General features: G+C 42.1%; 1 protein-coding gene across 3 annotated transcripts in view; it reads left to right on the top strand.

Annotated features, from left to right (window-relative positions):
- The window catches only part of plcb1l (phospholipase C beta 1-like), a 189,721-nt gene that overhangs the window by 150,503 nt on the left and 14,691 nt on the right, over positions 1 to 24,527 (top strand). For 2 of the 3 annotated variants that reach the window (XM_080024119.1, XM_080024120.1), the window contains 18 exons: positions 7,120 to 7,294; positions 10,395 to 10,481; positions 11,056 to 11,126; positions 11,724 to 11,820; positions 12,178 to 12,262; positions 14,511 to 14,635; positions 15,503 to 15,657; positions 15,737 to 15,901; positions 16,659 to 16,758; positions 16,996 to 17,100; positions 17,726 to 17,841; positions 19,544 to 19,682; positions 20,212 to 20,265; positions 20,808 to 21,027; positions 21,805 to 21,973; positions 23,338 to 23,414; positions 23,562 to 23,651; positions 24,231 to 24,288. In XM_080024119.1, coding sequence (XP_079880245.1) covers positions 7,120 to 7,294; positions 10,395 to 10,481; positions 11,056 to 11,126; positions 11,724 to 11,820; positions 12,178 to 12,262; positions 14,511 to 14,635; positions 15,503 to 15,657; positions 15,737 to 15,901; positions 16,659 to 16,758; positions 16,996 to 17,100; positions 17,726 to 17,841; positions 19,544 to 19,682; positions 20,212 to 20,265; positions 20,808 to 21,027; positions 21,805 to 21,973; positions 23,338 to 23,414; positions 23,562 to 23,651; positions 24,231 to 24,288 — 2,088 coding nt within the window. The remainder of the gene's footprint in view (positions 1 to 7,119; positions 7,295 to 10,394; positions 10,482 to 11,055; positions 11,127 to 11,723; positions 11,821 to 12,177; positions 12,263 to 14,510; positions 14,636 to 15,502; positions 15,658 to 15,736; positions 15,902 to 16,658; positions 16,759 to 16,995; positions 17,101 to 17,725; positions 17,842 to 19,543; positions 19,683 to 20,211; positions 20,266 to 20,807; positions 21,028 to 21,804; positions 21,974 to 23,337; positions 23,415 to 23,561; positions 23,652 to 24,230; positions 24,289 to 24,527) is intronic. The other variant, XR_013844756.1, reaches the window with a different exon arrangement.

The raw sequence follows: 24,527 nt of genomic DNA on the forward strand, positions 1-24,527 counted from the left end.
ATTTTATTTAGTAAGTAGTTGTGTGTTAAGCAAGATAATGTGCAACCATCCACTTATTATTGCAAATCAACTCCCTTCTGAGTCAGCGGCACAAGACCCTGATAACTCTGACTGGCTGGCTGCACATTATCCCTTATCCCTACCTAACATGACTGGATATCTGAGATTATGTCACCAATTCAACAAGGAGATTTTTTTCCACAAAGTCTGAGGTACTGACAGAATTAGTTGCCTTTAACCTTCACCCACTGGTTTTACAGAAATTTCAACTAGTTAGTTGGTTGGTTGGCTGGTTGGTTGGTTGGTTGGTTGGTTAAGACCCTTTCCCACATGGAAAGTTGAGTATGGAGTCTGTTCCCACATTAGATGGCTGTTACGGATACAGTACTTAATGGGTGAGTGCTAGTACGTTATGTCCAGTGTAGATGCAATCATTTGGACAATCTGTCGACAAGGGACGTAATCTGAATCATCGTTTTTTTTTTCCCTGGCTCTCAGAGACCAGCGCTTCGGTTTCCACCTCCCCGTTTCTCCGGAGCAGGGACAGAGCCCCCGTCCCCGGACACAATAACCCTAACCCAATGTTATTAAATCACTGTGATCATTTTAAACCTGTCCTAGGCTCTCTGCCTCTAAAAAAGGAACATTCTCCACCAGTTCTCCCTCTCCCTGTCCACGCTGCGGTGCAGCCGGTGGGCAAGTGAAGAGCTTGTGCCCTTGTTCACCGCACGGCACCCCTAACTTTAAAATACACATCTACGATCTGATTGACATTTTTATGAAATATAAAGACCTGCCTCTGACATAGAGCCTGGACGTATTTGAGTTTCTTGTCTTTGCAGCTGAGGGCCACGGTTTCGGATCAGACTTACCATTTTCCCGAATGTTTTTTTTTCTTCCCGAAAACAAATAACTTTTGAGATATTTGTACAAAAAAAAGATTCCTACAAGATCCCACTATGTGTGCTTTGCCAATGGCTATGTTATGGCTTGCATACCTACACACTTCCATTCACAGCTGTACAGGCATTTTCCTGTAAATGATACTAGGTCAAAAGTGGAGAAATTTACCGCAAGACTTTACCAACCACATTACACTCCTGTTCCCACATTACAGTAATACAGAACATTGCCAGTGGATTTACGGATTTCAGTGCAAGTGGGAAAGGGGCTTTAGTTAGTTAGTTAGTTAGTTAGTTAGTTAGTAAGTAAGTAAGTAAGTAAGTAAGTAAGTTAGTTAGTTAGTTAGTTAGTTAGTTAGTTAGTTAGTTAGTTAGTTAGTTAGTTAGTTAGTTAGTTAGTTAGTTAGTTAGTTAGTTAGTTAGTTAGGTACTTTGTTCGTTGGTTCGTTCATTGGTAGGTTGTTTGGTTGTTTGGCTGAACAAAGGGTTGGTTGGTTGGTTCTTTCTCCCTTCCTCAACATCTCTCCTCAATTATTTAAATTATTATTGAAAAATTGAAATTTATTTCAATTACAATCCACACCCCTCTGCCTTCTCCCTTTGTTCTCATCATTATCCTTCGTATATGGAAGTGTTTACCTTCATCCCCATGTTGGAAGGGAGTGACTGATAAAAGAAGAAAGAACAAAGAATATGAAGACCTGTCTCCGTAGATAGATTTCCCAGCAGCCACATTCTTTATCCCCACAACACTCCCGAAAAGACACCAAGGAAAGTCCACCAGGAGTTAAAGGCCTTTTTGACATTGAAACATTATCGGAAAAAAGGGGGAGAGAGAGAGAGAGAGAGAGAGAGAGAGAGAGAGAGAGAGAGAGAGAGAGAGAGAGAGAGAGAAGGGAAAAAAATAAGACGGGATGAGATAGCGGAGTGGGTAATGGCGGCGCCCCCTCCACCTAGAAAATGGGATATCGAGCCTCCGTAACTCCATACGAGGCCCCCGAGAGATTCGCTTAAATTTGACCCCCAGTCGGTTCCAGTGGAAGCCCAGAAAGATTGAGATTAAAGGGGATTATGTAGCTTCTCTGAAAGTCAAGACGCTGTTATCTCTGCTTCCTCTGCTTCTTCTGCTTTTTCTAGTACCTCTTAAAACATTCAATCAGCAAAATAAATCTGAATTTACAACGTTGGTTATACAACTCTCATTTTGATAATTCATGACACTGATGACAGCTTTATTTCCACGACTAAACCATGAGAACTTTGCAAGCTTGACTACATTTTTTTCTTCAGCTATTGAGTCATGCTATTTGTTGATGTTCCGCCAACAACTAATTGAATTAAAGAGCTGCGAAAAAAAACAAACTGAAATGTTGGTTTCTCCCACCCCCATGTCGCTTGGACTCTGAAAATGACTTCAGAGGTGGAAAATTCCATTTCCTTTTTCCATGTTTTTACTCCAGCCATGCACTGATTATCTGGTTCCACTGAGAGGAGACACAAATCCAAGTGGTTGACTCAAAATCCCGTAGTGGAATTTAGACTTTCCTGAGCTTCTGCTTAAAAAAAAAAAAAAGAATGCCCAATATATTCGCCATTTCTCCTGTTCAAATATAAAATATATATATATATACATGTGTGTATATATATATATATATATTTATTATTTGCGGTGAAGACGGTACTGCTCAATGACGTAATGCTCAAATCACGGTATTTCGAAATGCGGTTATCGTCACAGCCCTACATTTGAGGACGAGCCTTTCTGTCTTTTCTCCAAGTGTGTTTGTTCTCCAGTTTTTCTTCATAATGCATTATTAATATCCATAAACACTGCGATCAGCAGCGTTCCCCATCATAAATAACAGAGCGCTGCAGATCCCCTGGAGAGGCAGTGTGTTTGTGTTTAGCACTTAGTTTCCCTCCAGGAAAACTGCTTTTTTATTGTTGAAAGTGTCAACTGTGGCTTTTTCTTCATCCATCTGACATCCACATTTCAAAGACACACACTTCCCTCGCTCCTCATTAGATGACAAAAACCCAAAAAGGAGGGGAGGGAAAACAACATATTTTTATGTCTTATTTGATATAAGTTATACGAAGAGTGTGTCTTTAGGGGGAAAGTCTTGTTTAAATTAATTTTATTCAGTTTTTGGCACACTTTATAATTGAAAAGGAGTGCTGCTTGTGTTTTTTGCCTTCCACCTTTTGAGTGGAACAAATGCTCGGCAACACATTGAGTGGGTTGAACTTGAGTTTTAGCCCATTTACCAATCATTTTACTTTACTTTTAAACTTTTATTTTTTAACTTTTTGGACTTTTTGACTTTTCTTTTTTACCGTTTTTACTTTTGGATTTGACTCAACGCCTGACCATTTGTGAAAGTGATGGCGCCTTCACTTTTTCAAATGGAATTAAGTGTCAGGATAGCCCTTAGCTATTTGTTTTTGCATCTGGGATTTTGTTATTTTTCCATGTCTCTCGTGTCATTTCGACACAGTTTTGACATTGCCTGTTGACTCTGGTTCACTTTGGCAGGAGCTGTTCGCACAGGCCAGTGCCATACAGCGTCAGCACCAGCAACTTACCTCCATGGCGACGTGACTCCAGCATTGGATGCTCGCTTACCTCCACTGGAACGTTATTCTGGTGCTCCTGGTTCCTCGTGCAGTGTTCACTTGCCTTTGAGCTCCAGCCTTCAGCTTTTCGCACAGAGAGATCTCGGGTGACGTATATTGTCTCGCTGCTTACGGGCCGAGCCAAGGTCTGGGGAACCACTGAGTGGGATAAGCAATTTCCCATCTGCTTGTCGTTCAGGTTGTTCTCGGCTGATCTGATTTTTGATCACTCCTGGAAGAGAAGCAGCTCGAGGTTTGTTCAACGCGGCACATGGCGGAATGTCAGAGTACTCCATCGAGTTTCGTACCATGGCAGTGGTACGAAACTCGTACCACTGCCATCTTTGACGCCTTCTATAATCACATCCACATCAAGAATGAATGGTGGCCAGAGATCTCCCAGCAGACCTTGACCCGCTTGTTGCTCTTGCAATTTGCATTGACGGCTGTCTTCGGGAACATAGGAGAGAGAAAGTCCTATCAGCTGTTCCAAAGGCTCTGCTTCACCAGTCACCCATCCTCCAGGGTTCTCTTCTGAATCGGTCCCTGTAGGCCCTAGCGATTCCCAGAGCCCATGCAGCTCGCCTGGACCCGTCTCTCCACAGAAGAAGAAGAAGAAACAGTCTTTATTTGTCACGCAAAACACCACACTACAACACATGCTTGCACACACATGCACATGCTTTTGATGGTGGCCGGTGAAATGTTTCCTCTGCATTTGACCCATCCTGGCTTGTCCTTCCTCCGGGGGCACAGCCAGGAGCAGTGGGCAGCATTCGTGGACGGGCCCGGGGACCTGGTACCAAGTGTCCATCGCTGGTCAGACGATGGTGTGTGCATGTTTTTGGTGGGGGTCCGTACTGACCTTAGGTGGAGCAAACCCCATGTGAGCACGGGGAGAACATGAAAACTCCACACAGAAAGGCTCCTATTTGGGAGATAACCCGCCGGAGCACGGTGCCAACAGCACCCCAAGCGGGAATCGAACCCAGGACCTTCTTGCTGTGAGGCAGCAGTGCAATGCACTGCACCACCGTGCCAGTGGCGGCCGGATGTCAGTGCCGCCAGGAGGAGAACAAGTGCCTGTAATGTCACCAGGGCAGCCATTTTTACTCTTCCTGTTTGGCAAAAGAAATGGCTCACCAGTCATCCAGATGTCAATGGTGAGCCGAACCATACATTTTTAAATGCCCTCTCGATCTCTGCTTCATGCTCAACTTAGCTGTTCTGGAGAGACCCACACGGACAGGGTCCTCATTGACTGGGTTGCAAACAGCAACCTGTTGGCCTCTTAGCTTGGGATTGGACAGGAGGCTCTGGTGAAGCCCATTCAAGGCACTGCAGTCGATGGTTGTCTCCTTTGCTGTGTTACCCATCAATCAGCCCCCTCTCCAAGTGGGCGTGTCATCTTGGGGTACCCCTGGCTTATGAAACATAATGGCTTTGGGAATGCTTCAACGCTTTTTGGGCTTTTCATCTGGAAGTACAGTTCGGTGACAGCTCCCCTCACTGCTCTCACCCCCAGAATTTTCCATTCTGGTGGTCCTCCACAGTTGAGAGGGCTTTTGATTAATTTAATTCACGTTTCACCTATTCTCATCTTCCCAGATCAAGTTAAGTCAAGTTTCACTCACTCCCCCTGCCTGGCTTGTCACCCCGGGGTGAGACACACCTTGGCGCTGTTGCGGCAACGCTTCTGGTGGCCCTCCATGGAGGAGGATATCAAGGGATTCATCACCGCTTGCCAAATCTGTGCCCAGCACAAGCACTCTCACCCTCCGGCCTTATTCATCCCCTACCGGTTCTTCGTCGTCCCTGGTCCCACGTCTCTTTGGACTTTGTCACTGGCCTGCCATCTTCTGCCGGTAATACTGTCGTCCACAGGGTTGTGGATCAATTCTCTAAGACTGCCCAGTTGATTCCATTACCTTCGTTACCCACTGCCAGAGAAACCGCTGAAATTATGTTGCTACATGTGTTCCGCCTGCATGGCCCCGCAGTGATGTCTCTGACTGTGGGCCAAAGTTTACCTCTAGGTTTTGGTCTGAGTTTTGCAGCCTTCTGAGGGCCACCGGTCTCTCTGCCTTCCAATGCTCCAACCACCTACCAACCACCACTATTCCTTGAGCAGGAACATGACGCCAGCGTCCCCTCTGTGCTGGCATTCATCTGGCATTGTTGGTGGGGCAGTAGGTTTTGGCAAGGGATTCTCCCTTGCCTCTGTTTGGTGTTGGGTTAGGGTTAGGGTTAGGGTTATCACACACACCACCCACAGCACATACCTCCTTGATTATGTGCTGTGGGTGATGTGGTTTAAGCAGCCATGTCATGTCTTGCCATGTCTTGGTTCTAGGTAATTGGGCCCAGGATCAGAGGTGGTAGTACGTCTGTTGCTAGTCAGAGCAATCAACGAGCAACGCCCATCCCCCCACACACACACAAGTAGTGCCGCTGTCATATGCCATCCTCTACAATAAACTTGTGTGTTTGCAAAATCTCTGCCTGTGTCTCTGTGTCAGAGGGCCCTGAAAACGCCACTCGGAGGGCTTGTGGCAGGGGCAACTGCCACATAGATGTATTGTGACAAAATAGCGCGCCTCTTACACCCCCTCCCTGCAATGGTTGACACACTTTTTTGTGCCATAAATCCATCCTTAATTTCCTGGGAGATCGTACCCGGTGGCAGTCTGTAATCCAAAGTGAAATCGAGGCTTATAGGGAAGAGAAGCAGATGGAGTCATTATTCTATAGCCGTTACACTGTGCAATCAGCATTTACTTTATAATGATAAGTTAAAGCAAAAAAAGTTGTCTACTGACACTTTAAGGTAGGTTTCTCACCATATCACTCTAATTTTCCAAAGCCTGAAAGCAGAGACAATATAAGAAAAATCTTAAAATGTGAGCTATCATCAGGAAAAGGCTCAGGGCTAGAGTAAAATGTGAAATGTAAAATGTGTGTGCTGCCTTGTAAACGGGCTCCAACTCAATTTGACACCGGTATGGTGCTTTAAAACATTTGGTAACAATGCCTCTATCGTTTTACATATTTGTTTAATGGCACCAGAGCCATAACACATTTCCATTTTACGATGCCCCACACCCAGTAGTTCCTCTTTCTACACTATTGTTGACCATGTCCATCTTATCCCCCATTTTGAAAGTATAACAGACTGATATTATCTTCCTCTCCCTTGAATATTCCCTCCTACAAACACTCTTACCTTCCTCTATTTACTATACACTGTATATGTCAATAAAACCTAGACTGTGTTCACACCTAGAGTCTGAAGTAACGATATCATCATCTCATCCGGAACAACAGACCACATTCAGCTGTTGCTACTTGCTATTTACGCTTTATTTTTTATTTATGTCATTTTGATTAAAACAAAAAAATGATGTTGACATCATATGAGCTTTACCTAAAAGATGTAAGCCTTTTTCTACCACACCCTACCAAAGAAGCAGCCTGGTTCAGCAGCCCCAAGGTGTTTAGAATATGGCAGCTTCCGGTTGGATTCAATTTTAAAATGTTACGTTTTGCCAAATACATAGGCTTATAATTTCTCTCTTGCGCTCTCTCTCCCCCGCCGTTGCAGCTGGAGTCTGGTGTTCCACTGCCGAGCCCCATGGAGCTGATGGGGAAGATCCTGGTGAAGAACAAGAAGAAGCACCACAAAACTGACGGCAGCACCAAGAAGAAGCTGTCCGAGCAGGTCTCCAACACCTACAGCGATTCGTCCAGCGTCTGCGAACCCTCCTCCCCGAGCACAGGTACTGCACACACACGCGTGCACGCACAAACACAAACACAAACACTTATCGAGAGGCCAGATGTTGAAACCAAAGCAAAAGTCCTTTTAACTGCAGTACCCCTGAGAGATGGCCTGCTCCAGAAAACCTCACACTGAATGGAAGTCAATGGAAAAGGAAGAAATACAAAGTCGCTAAAAATACAAAGTTTTTACATCTTAAAAGACTTTGGGCTCTAAATTACTAAATGTACTTACAGTATGTAGTGGGTGTCTGGGTTGTGGTTTTAAAAGCCATTGTTCCATAAAGGGGATATTAAAGGGGACCTATTATGCTTCTTTTTACACAAGTTAATATAGGTTCCGAGATCCTAGAGACCTATGTTTTTGAAGTTTTTAGCTGAAAATACCGCTCAGATTATGCATTCTAGTCATTCTAACATGCCTCTATACCTCTTTTCCAAAACGAGCTGTTTTTTGTTGGAGGAGCCACCCTCCTGAGGCCTCGAGTTCTGTGAGCCAATGGGGTTTGAGCATGGCTTCTGGGTTTCGTTGTATTTACTCCATAACTTTCACTTATTTGGCCTTATCAGTCCACCAAAATCTGTTTCTCAACAAATTTTAGCTGAGAAATTAACTAATCAGTTGCTGAACCTTCACTCATATTAGATCTACAAGGCCTCATTTTTAAATGAGGCCTTGTTCCAACTTTTCAGGCTTGCTTGCCGAGACTCTCACACTTCTCGGATTTTTTGTTTCATTTAAACGTCGGAAAAATGAAATAAGATAAAATATCTACAATAAAAACACTATTTTTATGGGTTTTGTTTGGAGAAACACAGCGGATTGTGCGCCGCAACCTGCAGTCTATGTACTTATATTTTTTTATGTACCATTATTTCTATGTACTATTTCTTTTTTAAGAGAGAAACACAGAACACATAATTTTTTTAAAGCAGACTTTGTAACTTTTGGTGTTTGGGATTTGGCGCCCCTACAGTTTCTAAGTGCAATTGCACTTTTACACCACTTCGTAAAACTCGGTCCTGTCTGAAAATAATTTATTTTACTGGACAAATTTGAACCTTATGGGCCACATTTCAGTAACAGTCTATGTTACTTGCACACCTAGGTTACAGTGCCCCTTGCACGGACCTCCCCGCTTCCCTCGCCCCAGAGCCGCGGGGAGAGAGGGCGGGGTGGGGGCTGCCATTCTCTATATCACAAGATAGTCTACCATCAAAATGATTCTGAAGCTGTTATTTTAAGGTAAAAAAGTTGGTGTTCTTTTAAAAGATTTGTTTGCTGCGTTTCTCAGATGGAGGGCGGTTCTAATTAGAATAAAGCCCTTGGTGACATCAATCAGAGCAGCAAAGCTGAGCGGCTTGTTTTAGGACATGTTTTATAAAACAGACAGCTCATAATTAACTGACTGGATTGTCTTATTTCACAGTTTGTGTGTTAGTAGATCCATCAGAGACCCAAATGTATGTTCACTATCACTGAAAAAGTCAGTTTTGCATAATAGGTCCCCTTAAACAAAGAGGAATATTTGGGGGGGGGGCGAAGTTGCCTTGATTGACAGTTTGATTTATTGTCTCTCAAGCAAGGTGGGCATGTCTCTTCCTTCCTTCCTGTCTGCACACCCAGACTTTGCCCCTCTGCCCTAATTTAGAAAGCTTTGGCATAGTTTCCTGCCATGATGATGGCGGCAGACGTAAACCAAAAGCCTTCAAAGGCTTCAAATTGTCTCTTCCTGAACCAACGGGTGACGTCACAAATGCTACGTTGATTGTTTTCTACAGTCTATGACTGACAAAAACACACACAATTAACTTTTATAACACATTTGCACCCAGTGAAATATGATGTTCTTGATTTGAAATGAAGCCTGGGTGCTCAGCTTCCAGCCGGATAATAGACGAATACCTCTGCCAAGATGGTGGCAAGCGTAATCCCAAACTCGAGGCTTCAAATCACTTCTTCATAATCCAACAGTTGACGTTACAAACGCTACATCTTTTGTTTTTCTACAGTCTATGACACACAAACACAATCAAGTAACATATTTGGTCCCATTGAAATATGATCATTCAGATTTGAAATGAAGCCCTTGCTCAACCTCCTATTGGGCGATAGACAAATGCCTCGGTGGCGTCCAGAAACCAAACAGAATTGGTGGAGTGAGCAGCACTATTGTTTATCATTCATCATTTTCATGGCGCTCTCCATCAACAGACGCTATTATTGGCAATTGCATATACTTCCTGTCAGTCGCTCACACTGCTCGCCACTGGGATGCCTTGAACACAGGCCAGCGATTGTGTGTATATATACACTGTGTGTTGCTGTGTTGCATCTTTGTGCACCCAGTATGTCTGTCATCCGCACTTTTATGCTCTTGGATTTATACTCTCACACTAAGCCGCTGACATTTAGTTTACACAGAGCAGAGCGGTGCCCCAGCACAGAGACAATGAATGTCGCTGTGCACGGTCGCATGTAATCCAATATATTAAATTCATGTATGTATTGAATATATTTTTATATTCTGTATTGTATGTGCATGCCAATCCGCTGTGGATCCAGGGGATCTTTAGACGATATCTCAGCAGCAGTATGAGACATTTTAATCACAATGCTGGAATGTGTTGATTTGAATCGTCATACACTGCCCCCTGGTGGAGGATTTGTAACAACACAGGCCTTTCAGAATACACAGGTTGTCTGTGGGTCCCTACAAAAAGTCTTAAATTGTGTCACAAAAAAGTTTTGAAATATTAGGCCTTGTAAGTCATTCAAGATTCCTTTGTTTGAGTTTATTAGACCTTCATTTTCGCATGTCATTATGTGTAAATTTCTTTTGCATCCATAATACATGTCAGGAGCATGAAATTAACAATGAATATATTAATTTTATGGGTTGAGTTGTATTTCAACATATTACCATGATAGTGTGAAGCCATTAGGACAGTGAAATTCAGCGATTAGACTTAATTCATTCATGATATCTTCAAATATATAGAACACAAAGGCTTTCCTCTGATATTCCCCTTGTTGTAATTGTATTTTATGTATTATTGTTATCCAGTTATTATGGCTTTGTATCTTCACCCTCCCAGGTTCAACCAAGGAGGAGGCGGCTGATTCCTCCCAGCCCCCAGAGGGCACTGAGCTCAGCCTCAGGCCGCAGGGCAGGAAGTCCATTGGTAAGTTTGTCATCTATCGTCCTGCGTACTTGAGAAAGTGGGGAGAAAGAGAACGATGACTTCTGGGACATACTACGTGGCATATCGCCGCCCTGCTTACTTTCAGCATGTCAAGGGTTGTCATGACGACACTGCATGGAAAATGTTACCCACATTGCACTGCCAGTGTAGCGTGCAGGTTTTGTACCCTGCAATATTTCACCGGATGTATTGTGTCATCCTGGTACTTTCAGATACTATTTGATTATTATCATTGACTAAACACTAACTTGGTTTGGTTACTGACTCAACTGAATATTATAATGTATTTGTTTATCTTTGCTTTGGATGAGCCATGATTTGTTGTCAAGGCAACTTGATGGACATTTAGTTAGTAAAAAAGTCAAAAATGTAAAGAAAAGTGGAAGGAGAAATAAGACAATAAAACCTGTGCCAATATCAATTTAACCATCTTAGTTTTCCACTCCTCAGCTCTCATATGCTCTCTTTCATTTTCGAAATATTGCAGTCATCTTATGAAAAAATATTACAATATACACTGTATAGTATAATATAATATTCCCTGTCATTTCAGGCGAGGTGGAAGCAGAAAGCGAGGATGACGATGACGACGATGATGACTGTAAAAAGGGCTCTATGGACGAGGTAGCTTTGAAGACCTCCATCTAGGGCTGGGTATTGTTTGAAAAATGACGATTCCACTACCAATACCAGTATCCCTAATGTGATACCGATACCAACAGAGTACTTCAATCGAAACCTTTTTTTTCTACTGTTCCCATGTGAATCTAAGCATTCAGTTGCCTAAAATACTGCAACTCCTCCTCATCCTTATGTTTTTTTCACTCATACATTTTTAAAGTGTTCAAGTTTAGATTGAAATATTTAATAAACAACTGTACAATGAAGTAATTGGGCCGTGTCATTTTAAACAAACAACCAGTACAGGAGGAATGAGTGCAGCAAGGAACACCTGACTGTTGTTGTAAGACAGACTTGGATGAACTATCCTTGTACAGACTCTTGTAGCTGCTGCTGGGGTAGTGAGCCAATCACACGTCGCATTAAATCTAATAACACTTGCAGGGGCTGGCTGGGAGCATTTTTTGTGTGAAATCTCAAAAAGATAAGGAGATGCTGTCCCCTTCCACCCAAATACGATACCAGCTTTATTTTTCCACATCAATGGCCTATAACTTTAACGTTCATGTTATTTGTGTGTGTGTGTGTGTGTGTGTGTAGGGCACGGCGGGCAGCGAGGCGTTTGCCACAGAGGAAATGTCCAACCTGGTCAGCTACATCCAGCCAGTCAAGTTCAACAGCTTTGAGGCTTCCAAAAGTATGAATTATTAGTATTAGGAAAATATTGTATTAACCAGACAAAGAGAAAGGTAATTCTTTTCAAGGAACCCCAAATTATATATATATATATATATATATATATATATATATATATATATATATTTTTTATTATTATTATTTTTTTAAATGTTTAATTTTTCTAAGAAAATATTTGAATCTAAGTATATTTTTTTAGAAAGCTAAAATATTTAATGATTAATTCACTTATTCATCAGCTACTTACCTATAAAATAAATACAGTAATCAAAAGTGTGTACCTCGCTTAGAACTGTATAAGGATATATCTAATTTATATAGTATGAATATGAATATAAACAACTCTGTCTTCCCTCAGAGGTCAGTCGCAGCTACCAGATGTCGTCCTTCGTGGAGACCAAGGCTCTGGAGCAGCTCACCAAGTCTCCCGTGGAGTTCGTGGAGTATCCTCCTCTGTTGGATCGGTGCAGTGGGTGCAATCAGATCAGTAACAGCGGACAATTAGTGGCAAATAGTGACCGCTCCAGGACGCCATAGGAACTACACCAACATTGTCAAACATCTCTGGTCGTAGCTTTAATACGTCTTTAAAAGTAATGTCACCCATCGGCTTCACTGAAATAATTTGAACACCCAGGTGCTGCTAAACCCCAATGCAGATACCGAAAATACAGTATGTGAAATACCTCCTCCAGAAGTAATGGGAAATATCACACACACACACACACATACACACACACACACACACACACACACACACACTCATACAGGGCCATTTCTAGATTTTTGGGGGCCCTACGCAAAATGTTGTTTAGGGGCCCCTGTTTTGTGAAACTATGGTGAGGGGGTTCCAACGGTGGTCCAGGGGCATTCATTTAACATTTAAATGTATCAATCAGGTGTACTTTAAAGATGCTAAATCTGTGAAGAAAAAGTCTTTATTTCTCTCTCAAATTTAAATCATCAACATCTCAAGTTGACCCCAGCAATAAAAACCTACAGAAAATGAAAATAAATGGAAACACTGGGGCTCCCCTACACCAAGAAACTCCTGAAAACTTACAGGATTTACCAAATCTGCATTATAATATCTCCCAAATGCACATAAATGAGACAGATGCTGCATTTTCCCTAACATGTTGTTTGAAATGTCAGGAACAAATTTGTTAAGGAATCAAAATTGAGGCAAACATTGCAACTGATAAACACCAAACATATAAAAATGCCCCCCCCCCCAAATAAAACCAAAGCAATAAATAAATAAAATAAATTAGGCCATTGCACAAAAAAAAGACGATGCTTGGCGGCCAAGAGAGACCGCTCATTTCAGTTTCTAAAAAAAAACTGTGACTGGCGTACTTTAGGGTCACCTGACGGCTTTTTTGAGCTTCCAAACAAGGTGTCACTTGTGCAAATCAAGCAAATATTTTTAAAGCTGGGCCAATCACAAACAGCTCAACAACACAACTAATTTTGTTTTTAAAAAAGCTTTTATTTAACAGTAAGACTATACATGTTTTATAAAAGTGGAATTATTTTGGAGTTTCAAAGTACAGACAAGACAACAAAATGTAGAGTCCATCAATATAATGAGTCTCAGAAAATCTGAAATCTGAAAATCTGTCACCAACCTGAACAGACTTCATCACGTCATCAACTTCTTCTGTTGTAACAACAACGGACGTATCGTCGGTCTCAACCGGTGGTTTTTGAAAATATTCTGCTTCATCGTCACATTAAGTTTGAAATCCACTGTTTGAAATGTTCTCCAAGTCTGGAGTAATATCAGATTCAGCGTCGCTGTCGTTCTCCGCGTCGCTGTCAGAGAACTGACTATCATCGTGGAAAATGAAGTCCAGCACGCGCTGCTAACACTGACTTGGATCTATCGCACTGGTCAGATTAAGGTCCGAAACGCTTTGCATAATCCATAAAGATACGGAGAAGAAAGTTTTCACAGACAAGTGAAACCGAAACACCCCCGTGCTGCGCTTTAACTGTCTGTTTACGGAAGTGACAGAGGTGCGTGATGCGAAGGGTTTTCTTCTTCGCCGTCTCACAACAGTGAGACAGTGTGTGTAGGAGTAGTACCATTTAAAGGCTGAATTCTATCAAAACGGTTTCACATTGTGACTTCACATCACATGGAATATGGAGGAATGATCTTCACCTGGACGCTCGCTTTAAAGGAAACCCTCGATCGGCGTTGTTCAGTGCTGTTCAGCGTCCTGGTACGTGAACTGCGTTTCCCCATGAAATCTAACGGGAATATTTAACTCCACGGTTTAACATTTTTCTCCTATTTATCAATCAAACTCTGTTTTGAAAATACGTTGAGAGATGGGAGCCCGCTGGTGGCTTCAGGGCCCAATGCAACCGCATAGTCCACATATAGCGAGAAACAGCCCTCAAACACACACGCACACGCACACACACACACACACACACACACACACACACACCTACCATCACCAGCTTAGTTCAGTCATGGAGGGCACTGTAAGGACATCAATTGTGTCTATTATAACAGTAAATGACATTATTAACATTAGGAGTAGCTGGAGAAGTTGCAGTAATAGTGCTAGGGCAACTAGTTGCGGAGGTTGTAGTAAAAGCAGTTGTTGTTATTGTTGTAGCTGTACCACTGGTGCTCCCAGAATGCCAGAGCTGTCCTTAACCCAGGGTGTCCAGGTACAACAAGCTGCAGCTGAGCAGGATCTACCCCAAGGGAACCAGAGTGGACTCCTCCAATTACAACCCTCAGCTGTTCTGGAACGCCGGCTGCCAGCTGGTGGCGCTCAACTTCCAGACCATAGGTAAGAGGAGACCCAGTGTTTTCATGAGGGTGGGAATCATGTTGTCAAGATAAAGGTTTGACGTTGACGCCTTTTACATAAACTAGTAATGTTGTGAGCTATTAGAAGAACCAGGGCTAGTTGAAAGGATAAGTTCTAAACGTACCGCTCTGTTGCAGCTCCTCACTTGACTTCCAAGCAGTGCAATGGGGCAAACGCACGTCCAGAGATTGAACGTTGGCTACAGCTGGTTGCCAGTAGGAAGCGGTCCAACTTCCTGTTTGTAGTCTCTTACCTAAGCGTGGATGTAACCAAATGAGTCTAAGGTGTACCAGTGAGAAACTTACCACTCTGCTGCAGCTTCTCACTGTGCTTAAATGCTGTCCAACGCCACAAAGTCTTAAAAAGTCATTTTAGATCTCCTTTTCGAAAACAAGAAACACGCAATATAGTCGGACGGTTTGTTTGTATGTTATGTATGTTGTACTCCCCAAAGAAAGCCATTTTATCAGGTTTATGAGGTTTAACAGGGTTTTCTTGACTCTTAAACACTCACTGCTGCTAGCTGCGGTGACAACAACCTATATTATGTAGCCGCTGGCCACGAGCTGTCACATTTGACTCAAAGTGGCTTGAAAGTATAGCACTAGTCGTAATGGTAGCCAGTGGCCACAATGGCTAGTGGCTACCACTGTGGCTCGTGCTACACTGGCCACTTTGCTTGACCTGTATGTTGCCCAACAGTGGATGCTTAGCAATTTCCTATCTCCTGTCTATCCCCATTACATGGATTTTGGGTTATTTTATTTTGAAGTCGTACGTTATGTTATGTTATCTTATGTTATGTTATGTTATGTTATGTTATCTTATCTTATCTTATCTTGCCAGACCTGTCCATGCAGCTGAACCTGGGCATGTACGAGTACAACGGGAAATGTGGCTTCAGGCTCAAACCCGAGTTCATGAGACGACCGGACAAACACTTCGACCCTTTCACCGAGAGCACGGTGGACGGCATCGTGGCCAACACTCTGTCCGTCAAGGTCCGTCAGTCGCTATCTGTTGCGTCCGTGGTCCTAATTCTGTGGGTCCTAATTTCCAATTTCTTCCGTCTTGGTCCAGATCATCTCAGGCCAGTTCCTGTCGGATAAGAAGGTGGGAACCTACGTGGAGATCGACATGTTCGGTCTGCCGGTGGACACCAAGAGGAAGGCCTTCAAGACCAGGACGTCGCAGGGCAATGCCATCAACCCCGTGTGGGAGGAGGAGGCCATCAGCTTCAAGAAGGTCAGAGCCAAGCAGTGCATCATGGGTAGAGGGATTATGGTATATTTAATTCGACTTTGACATTATACAGATTGGTATTGATGCCAACCGATAACCATGAAAAGAAAAATGTTGAATCAAGCTATTGTAATGAATTGAAAATTATTAAGTCAATAAAGTAAATATTAAAAAGTATCCAGAAATAACCATGCAAAAATAGTATATCCAGCTAGCTGTGCTGTAGTTACCATGGTAACTACCTACATGGTAACTAATTGACTGTCTTGCTTAAAGAAAGTATCTATAGGTCATTAAAAATTATGAAAAAAACAATTGATTATATTGAACCCAATTGCATCAAATATACAGAAATTCCATTTTAAAGCAATTTAATTATTATTTCTTTTTTTTTCCATTCCAATAAGGCTTCTAAATTGTTGTTGCGTATAAATGCAAAAAATGGATATTAACAATGTTCTTATCCCCTGGAATTAAAGGCAAATTTGAATTCATTTTAGAGTCAAAAGTAACAACAATTTCGATCAATTTGGCTACTACAAAAGTACAAAATTGGCTTTAAATTTCTGAAATAGCATTTTATGATGCCTGCAGGTACCCTGTTAGAGGTAAAAGAGAATATAATATAATATATACAATTTTTACTTTATAGAGTCCCGGTGTCCTCCCTGCTTCTTTTTCATTGTCCGGAAACAGTTTGCATGCCACAGTGATCTCTCAGTTCCTTAATATTTATTCAATCCCCTCCGTCTCCTCTCAGGTGGTGTTGCCCACGCTGGCCTCCCTGAGAATCGCCGTGTTTGAGGAAGGAGGGAAGGTGATCGGCCATCGCATTATCCCAGTGTCCGCCATACGTCCAGGTGAGCAGAAGATGATTGAAATGTAAATTTGTGCAAATATTTCCGTTTAAGTGATCCAATCACAAAGCACTTGGACAAGACCGAGGGGTCACAAGGGAGAAACGGACGATGACATCACCCTCCCAAAAGAGTATCCCTTCATCATCTCCGGTTCTTTTACAATTTTCAGGGTTCCATAAAGGATCGTTTGGTATTTTTTCTATTTTCCACGTGGTTGAATCCCTTAATTCCCTGCAGGTTACCACTACATCGGTCTGAGGAACGAGAAGAACCAGACGCTGACGCTTCCGGCTCTGTTTGTCTACGTGGAGGTGAAGGACTACGTCCCCGACACCTTCGCTGGTAAAAAAAACGATATCGTTAAAAACTTCCTTGGTGGCTAGGTTTATTTTTTATTATGGCTGTTAAATGATCCAAGTAATCAATCGCATGATATTTGTCTGATTAATCACGATTAATCGCAATTTAGAAATGTGTTCAAATTTTGACCTTGAATAAAGATGTTGAAGAAGTGACGATGTATCTTAAAATCAGTGCATTAAGTTACAGCCATGCTGTGATTTGATCCGTTCTCAGTGAGACTGGGATCATTGAGCACGAAAACAGAACATAATTGAATCTAATCGAATGATCCATATTTTTATTTTTATTTTTCTTTCTTGTAAATTTTTGGTGTTGTTAATATTGGTTATTGTTAATTTTTATGTTCATTTGTTATTGCCGAATTTCTCTTGTTTATTGTTTATTTTAGTGTTGATTTTTTTCGCTAATTAATTAATAATAACTGCTTTTAACGAACCAATACCTTTTTAGGTTCATTGTATATTGCCAATTTTTTTACATTTTATTCTTATTTCTTATTACTATTGGCTATTCTTTTGATGTGAGGTGCTGTAACACTGCAGTTTCTATCTATCTATTTGTCTGTCTGTCCATCTATCCATCCATCCATTCATCTCTCTCACAGACGTCATTGAGGCCTTGTCCAATCCGATCCGCTACGTCAACCTGATGGAGCAGCGAGCCAATCAGCTGGCAGCTCTAACCCTGGAGGAGGGCGGGGAGGAGGAGCCGGACAAGGAGGTCTGTGTGTGTGTGCGTGTGTGTGTGCGTGTGTGTGTGTGTGCAAGCTTGGGAATTTGCGACTGCATAATACTTTTGTTTATCATATTTAAAACATTTTTTTTACGATTTCCTCAGTACACGCAAAGCACAGCGTTGGGTAAAGCAGTGGCACAACGTACTGTTTCTAGTCTTTTGCGTTTGCTTCTAACTTTGAACTTAGGCCTTTAGATTAAACTTTACATATATATTTAACCTCATTGAAAACAGGAAGCTCGTATTATAGTCACGTGTCTCACTTTGGCCATATTTTAAGTAACAGTAATATCCCATTCTTTTTGAAAGTACATTTTTTTAATGGTCACAGTACATCCAGAGCGTAACGTTGTCTACAGCAGGTTGCCAAAAGGAAGCGACACAACTTCCAGTTTCTTCCAGAGATTTTATATGTTTCTATAAGTCTTAATTGTTTGCCCGATTGGAATGCATTTAATGCACAGTGAGAAGCTGCAACAGAGTGGTTAGTTTCTCAGTAGCAGAGTGGTAAATTGCTCAACATCAACGCGATCAGCGAGGCTGTACTATGAACAGTTCCATGTGATGGAAACCAAAATTGTAATAAGGCCCGGGTAGAAAACCTGTCAAACCTATCCTTTAAAAGACGGGTGAAGAAAGCAGCGGCTGGGGAAGAAGGGGTGAAAAAGTATTTGGAGTGTCTTAAGGAGAGAGGGATGACAGGTAAAGGAGGGGTGGCCCCCTAGGGACTTAGTTTGCCTTAATCTGATTACCCTTTCGTGCCAGCCAATCTCAAGGATGCTTCTGGCCGTCTCCATGGCAACCGTCTCCTAGCGGAGCAAAGGGCTGAGTGAACGGCCCTAGTGATGGGAGGAAGGGAAGGAGGGAGGAGAGAGAGATAGAGAGAGAGAGATGAGAAGGGCTGCAAGTGAGATTTCTTATATTATTATTTTATCAACCTTTCAGATGTATTTTATTCAGATTAAATTACAATTATAAAACATAGGAAGTTATGCTCAGAGTGGGTTACCAGAGTTATGTCTACAAGGTGGCCTACAAGACCAAGGTACCATAAGGATTTTATTTTCTACATTTTTATATTTTTATTCCATCAAGTTTTGATGGAACAACAATTTAGTATTTTTAAAGATGAATAACAAGTTTTCAAATGTTCTGATTACAAATTATAGTTGAGGTAGTTAGTAAATACTAGTTTTCGATTCCATAGTTTTGCTTTTTGTGTTGCCCAATTTTTCTTGTTAATTGATTATTATAGGAAGCATTTTCTTGTAATTGCTTACAGTATATGTAGGATTATTTTTGAGTATTGTCAATTTTATATTTATTGTATAATGGCAGTTGTTCTATCTTTTGGTTTATTTGTTTTAAATGTTTTATTCTGTTACTACTATTATTGCCTATCATTAGATAGAAATCATTTTGTAACTTTCTACTTACACTGAACATGTATATATTCAGCTATTTATTTGCTTTATGCTTGATTTTTATTTTTATGTTTTTAATTTTGATAAATTAATTTCTAACTTTTGTTGTGAATATATTGTACATCCATGTTTGTGATTTTACCGTTGACAAATCTTATTTATGCAATATTGCACAATTTGTCTCCTGTCCACCTCTGGGTTTAAGTTGAATGGTGCGTGTGTTTTTTTTAATCCAAATTATGATTTTATTTTTTGGGGGACAGGTGGAGGCGGGGGGCGATGCACCCTCAGAGCCCCAGGTGGATCCCAGGGCCCCGGTGCCGGCAGAGAATGGGCTGAGCCACACGCCTGTGATTGTCCCCAAACCGCCCTCCCTGGGGGGACACCCGCCCCAGCCCACAGGTACATCACAGCACTCCCATTTATTCAACTATTTGGAAATACTACAAATACATGCCCAGCCAGCACGGTCATTATTGGCAAAATAACCGCCAACAGGGTGATCGGGGGGGGGGGTTATTTTAGGATAATGACTGCACGTTATCCCACTTATTACAGGGCTACTTACTAGATAAAAGTATATTGTATATATAATATTGATTTGAAATTAATTATAACTACTGTAGTATGCCCAGTTAAGAAAAATAGTCCACAATAATATACCTTGGTAGTTGCCCGTGACAACATCCATTATTAACAAATCAGCGTTCATTATTCAGAAATAACTAATGGCTGATTACCACTGTTGACCAATCAGAATGGAGTATTCCACAGAGCCGTGTAATAAGCATATGTTGTCCATTCACTCTCTGTTTTCTCACTTTGGTGCTGAATAAGTAAAACTTTATGAATTATTCATCGTGGAATTTGTCCAAATTCTGGTCTAAGCAATGAACTAAATTGTCTTTATAATTTTTTTGTAATTTCCCAGGTTCAGTGAAGCCCTCGGTGAAGACGGAGGACATCATCCAGAGCGTTCTGACTGGTGAGACTCCTGGTTTCATCTGTCTACATAAAATAAGAGAAGACAACACTAGTCAAACTGCTCCAACTTCCTCTACCGCCTCCCTCTCTCCCTCCCTCTCCCCCTCCCTGTCTCTCTTTCCCTCTCCCACCTTCTCTCTCTTTCTACCCCCCCCCCGCCTATCCCTGTCCCACTTCACCTTGAACACTCTCTCTTCATCTCTCCCCCTCCTACTCCCTCCCCCCCTTGCACAACCCCCCCCATCTCTACCCCCCCCTAATTTCTTCCTACCCTCCTCTCACTCCGCCTCTCACCCCCCTACCTTACTCCCTCTCCCCTTCACACTTCCTCCCTCTCTCTACCCCCTCTCCCCCCCTCTTCTATCTCTCCCCCTTCAACTTGATTTTCCCCCTCCCTCTCTCTCCCTCTACCCTCCCCTTCTCTCTCCTCTCATCCCTTCTCTGTCCATATCTTTGTTGATTCCGCTTAAATCTAATCGCTGTCATCGTTAAAACCAATGTCCAACGTCATTTTTTAAATTCTCTCCACCCCACCCCCTCCAGAGGTGGAGGCCCAGACGGTGGAGGAGCTGAAGCAGCAGAAAGGCTTTGTGCGGGAGCAGCGGCGGCAATACAAGGAGATGAAGGAGGCGCTGAAGAAGCACCAGCGCCGCACCTCTGAGCTGATCAAGGAGCAGAGCGGCCGCTCGGCAGAGCTGCACGCGCAGCACCAGCGCCGTCGGCAGCAGGCCAGCAGGGGGCGCAAGAGGAGGGCCAAAAAGAGGTGAGGGGGGCTTCTTCTTCATTTAACTCTTCTTCCTCTTCGTCCTCCTCCCCTCGCTTTCCCGCCCTGAATTTCCCTCTGGGGGAGTAATATCATGTTGTCTTTTCTCTTCCTCTTCTCCCCCTCTTTCAGTTCTGCTTCTTCTTCCCTTCTCTTCCTCTTCTCATCCTCTCCTTCTTTCCCTCTTCTCCTCCTCCTCCTGGCCTTCCTCTTCCCCTCCCTCTTCATCTTCCTCCTGGACTTCATCTTCCTTCCTCCCTTCCTCTTGCCTACCTGTATTTCATCCTTTGTATCTTTCCTCTTTCCTTTCCTGTTACCTACCTTCCTTCCCTCCTATGTTCCTTCCTCCATTCATTCCTGCCTTCCTGCCTTTCTTCCTTCCTTCCTTCCTTCCCTCCTTATCCCCCCCACTTCCTGCCTTTCTTTTTTCCTACCTCCTTTCCTCCATTCATCCATAGGTTGAAAAAAAAAATCTTCTTAAAATGTTGGCAATGAGTTGTCAGCCTCCTCATAGTGCCTTCACTGGCCACTAGGGGGCACTCAGGTTGAAAATCACTGCTCTAGATGTTTGCATTGAGTTTCCATATGAGTCCCATGTCCCATGTTAACTCGTGTGTGTGTGTGTGTGTGTGTGTGTGTGTGTGTGTGTGTGTGTGTGTGTGTGTGTGTGTGTGTGTGTGTGTGTGTGTGTGTGTGTGTGTGTGTGTGTGTGTGTGTGTGTGTTTGTGTGTGTGTGTGTGTGTGTGTGTGTGTGTGTGTGTGTGTGTGTGTGCGCAGCTGCTCAGAGCACTCCCTCTCCACCCTGGACCAGGATCTGAGCGACCTGGACCAGGAGTGTTCTCAGCGTCTGGCCGAGCTGAAGGAGCAGCAGCAGCAGCAGCTCCTCACACTGCGTCAGGAGCAGTACTACAGCGAGAAGTACCAGAAACGAGAGCACATCAAGCAGGTGAATAGAGGGATGGATGGATGGATAGATAGATAGAAGAAGAATCTTTAATTTTTCACGCAACACTCCACACTACAACACATGCATACACACACACATGCTTTTTGGGGTGGTGGCCGGTGAAATGAGGCCTCTGCATTTGACCCATCCTGGCTTGTCCTTCCTCCGGGGGGGCAGCCAGGAGCAGTGGGCAGCATTCGTGGACGCGCCCGGGGACCTGGTACCAAGTGTCCATCGCTGGTCAGACGATGATGCCAGATAGATAGATAGATAGATAGATAGATAGATAGATAGATAGATGGATAGATAGATAGATAGATAGATAGATAGATAGATAGATAGATAGATAGATAGATAGACAGACAGACAGACAGACAGACAGACAGACAGACAGATAGATAGATAGATAGATAGATAGACAGACAGACAGACAGATAGATAGATAGATAGACAGACAGACAGACAGATAGATAGATAGATAGATAGACAGACAGATAGATAGATAGACAGACAGATAGATAGATAGATGGATGGATGATAGCTTGATAGACAGATTGATTGGTAGGCAGGTGGATAGATAGGTAGATAGATGGATGGTCGGATTGATAGGTAGGTAGGTGGATGGATGGATAGACAGATAGATAGATAGATAGATAGATACTTTATTCATCCCGGGAGGGAATTTGCAGTGTCTCAGCAGTACACATCAAAACAACTAGAAATAATAATAATAAAGTAATGCAAATTAAAAATATAAAAAATATGGAAATAATTCCTCAAAATAAATCATATTTGTGTGTGTGTGTATGTGTATATACAGTATATGCAGTATATATATATATATATACACACACACACACACACACACACACACACACACACACACACACAGAAGGACCTCAGGCTTGTCCCGGCATGCGTCCCACTGGATAACCAGCTTACTACGCAGGGCTGAGCTGAGCTTTAGCCTCAGTGTGTATTCACCATTAATAACGCTGTTGACAACTACAGACACCAACGTATTAGATAATGCTGAGCGTGGACTGGATGGTTTACCACGTCCAAAACAATCAACAGAAAGTTTAGTGGACTCTCCTTCGTGTCTCAGAATCACTTCCCTGTGTTTGAGCTGCAAATAAAATTGTTTTTCACGCTGCTCTGTGGAATACTCCATTATTATTGGTCAATAGGCCTTCATTCGGCTGTCAGTTATTTCGGAATATATTTTAATATTTCATATTTTGGGATATTTTTCCATATTTTTAGTATATTTTATTTTTTAGTTTAGTACCATGGCTATTGTTGTGTTTGTTATGTGGTTTTTATGCCTTTACTAATGTTTATTTTTCTCTCTCTATGTCCAGCTGGTTGAAAAGCTGACCACCATCGCGGAGGAGTGTCAGAGTGCTCAGCTCAAGAAGCTCAGAGACATCTGTGAAAAGTAAAAAAAAAAAAATGAATAAAAATACATACACATTCATCCAAAACAACACAATCAATATGCATAAAACAAAGGGGGGTAAAAAAAAATTACAAAACAGTTTCATAATTTCTTTGTTTGTACATCCTTTTAATTTTCCATTTGCAGAGAGAAGAAGGACCTGAAGAAGAAAATGGATAAGAAGCGTCAGGAGAAGATCAATGAGGCCAAGTCGAAGGATAAGAACCTGACAGAGGAGTGAGTGTCTGGACTGAGGGAGGATAAATGTCCCAGAGAGCGGTTATATTCTTTGTATGGCCACTGGAAGGCGCTAGACAGTTACGGTTCATTCCAGGGATCATCAATTCCATTTCTCCAGGGCTCTGGATGTTTTCAAGCCTTGTTTGATCAGTGACAACAATAAGATGATATGAGCATTTGTTTTTACATATACTGTTGTTTTTTTATATACAGCAAGTTCAAGGCGTGATACAGTTTTCACACATTAAAAATTCAAAAGTTTCCTTAAAATAACTCCACAACACAACAAAGCAAATAATTCATTCAGAGTTTGGTTAAATATCGTAAACACACTGTGAATTTCAGTAAATAAATGAATCCATTTTATTAGTAGATAATAGATCAAGTACATACAATTAATATATAAAATAAAATAATCAGGCGTTTCTTTTTTAAAAGCCCTATTATAAAGGATTGTCCAGGAGAAAAATCCCGGCCGCCCTGACCCGGCCCGGGGGCCATCGGTTGCACACCCCTGGTTTTGTCTATTCTATCATGACCTGCTGTTCTGACCGGTGCTAAAATTCCCTTTTTCAGGGAGAAGCTGGAGATCAACAGGTCGTTTGTCAACGAAGTGGTGCAGTACATCAAACGGGTAAGGAATGAGAGACTGCAATGATATTTCTAGTGATTTTAAATTTTAAAATGAAGGATTTTACTCATTTCAATAAATTCATAAAGTTCTCTTACATTTAGTTTCAACAAGGGAAGCATTTAGTATTCTGTAGTTCCCTGTTCATGTGATTATGACGTTATGGATATTTTACTGTATTTTATATTATAAAGATAGGAAGATTTTAAAAAAATGTTGAACATTTGAAGACCATAAAATGA

This window comes from Zeus faber (genome assembly GCF_960531495.2).
Source record: "Zeus faber genome assembly, chromosome: 2".
NCBI lineage: Eukaryota > Metazoa > Chordata > Actinopteri > Zeiformes > Zeidae > Zeus > Zeus faber.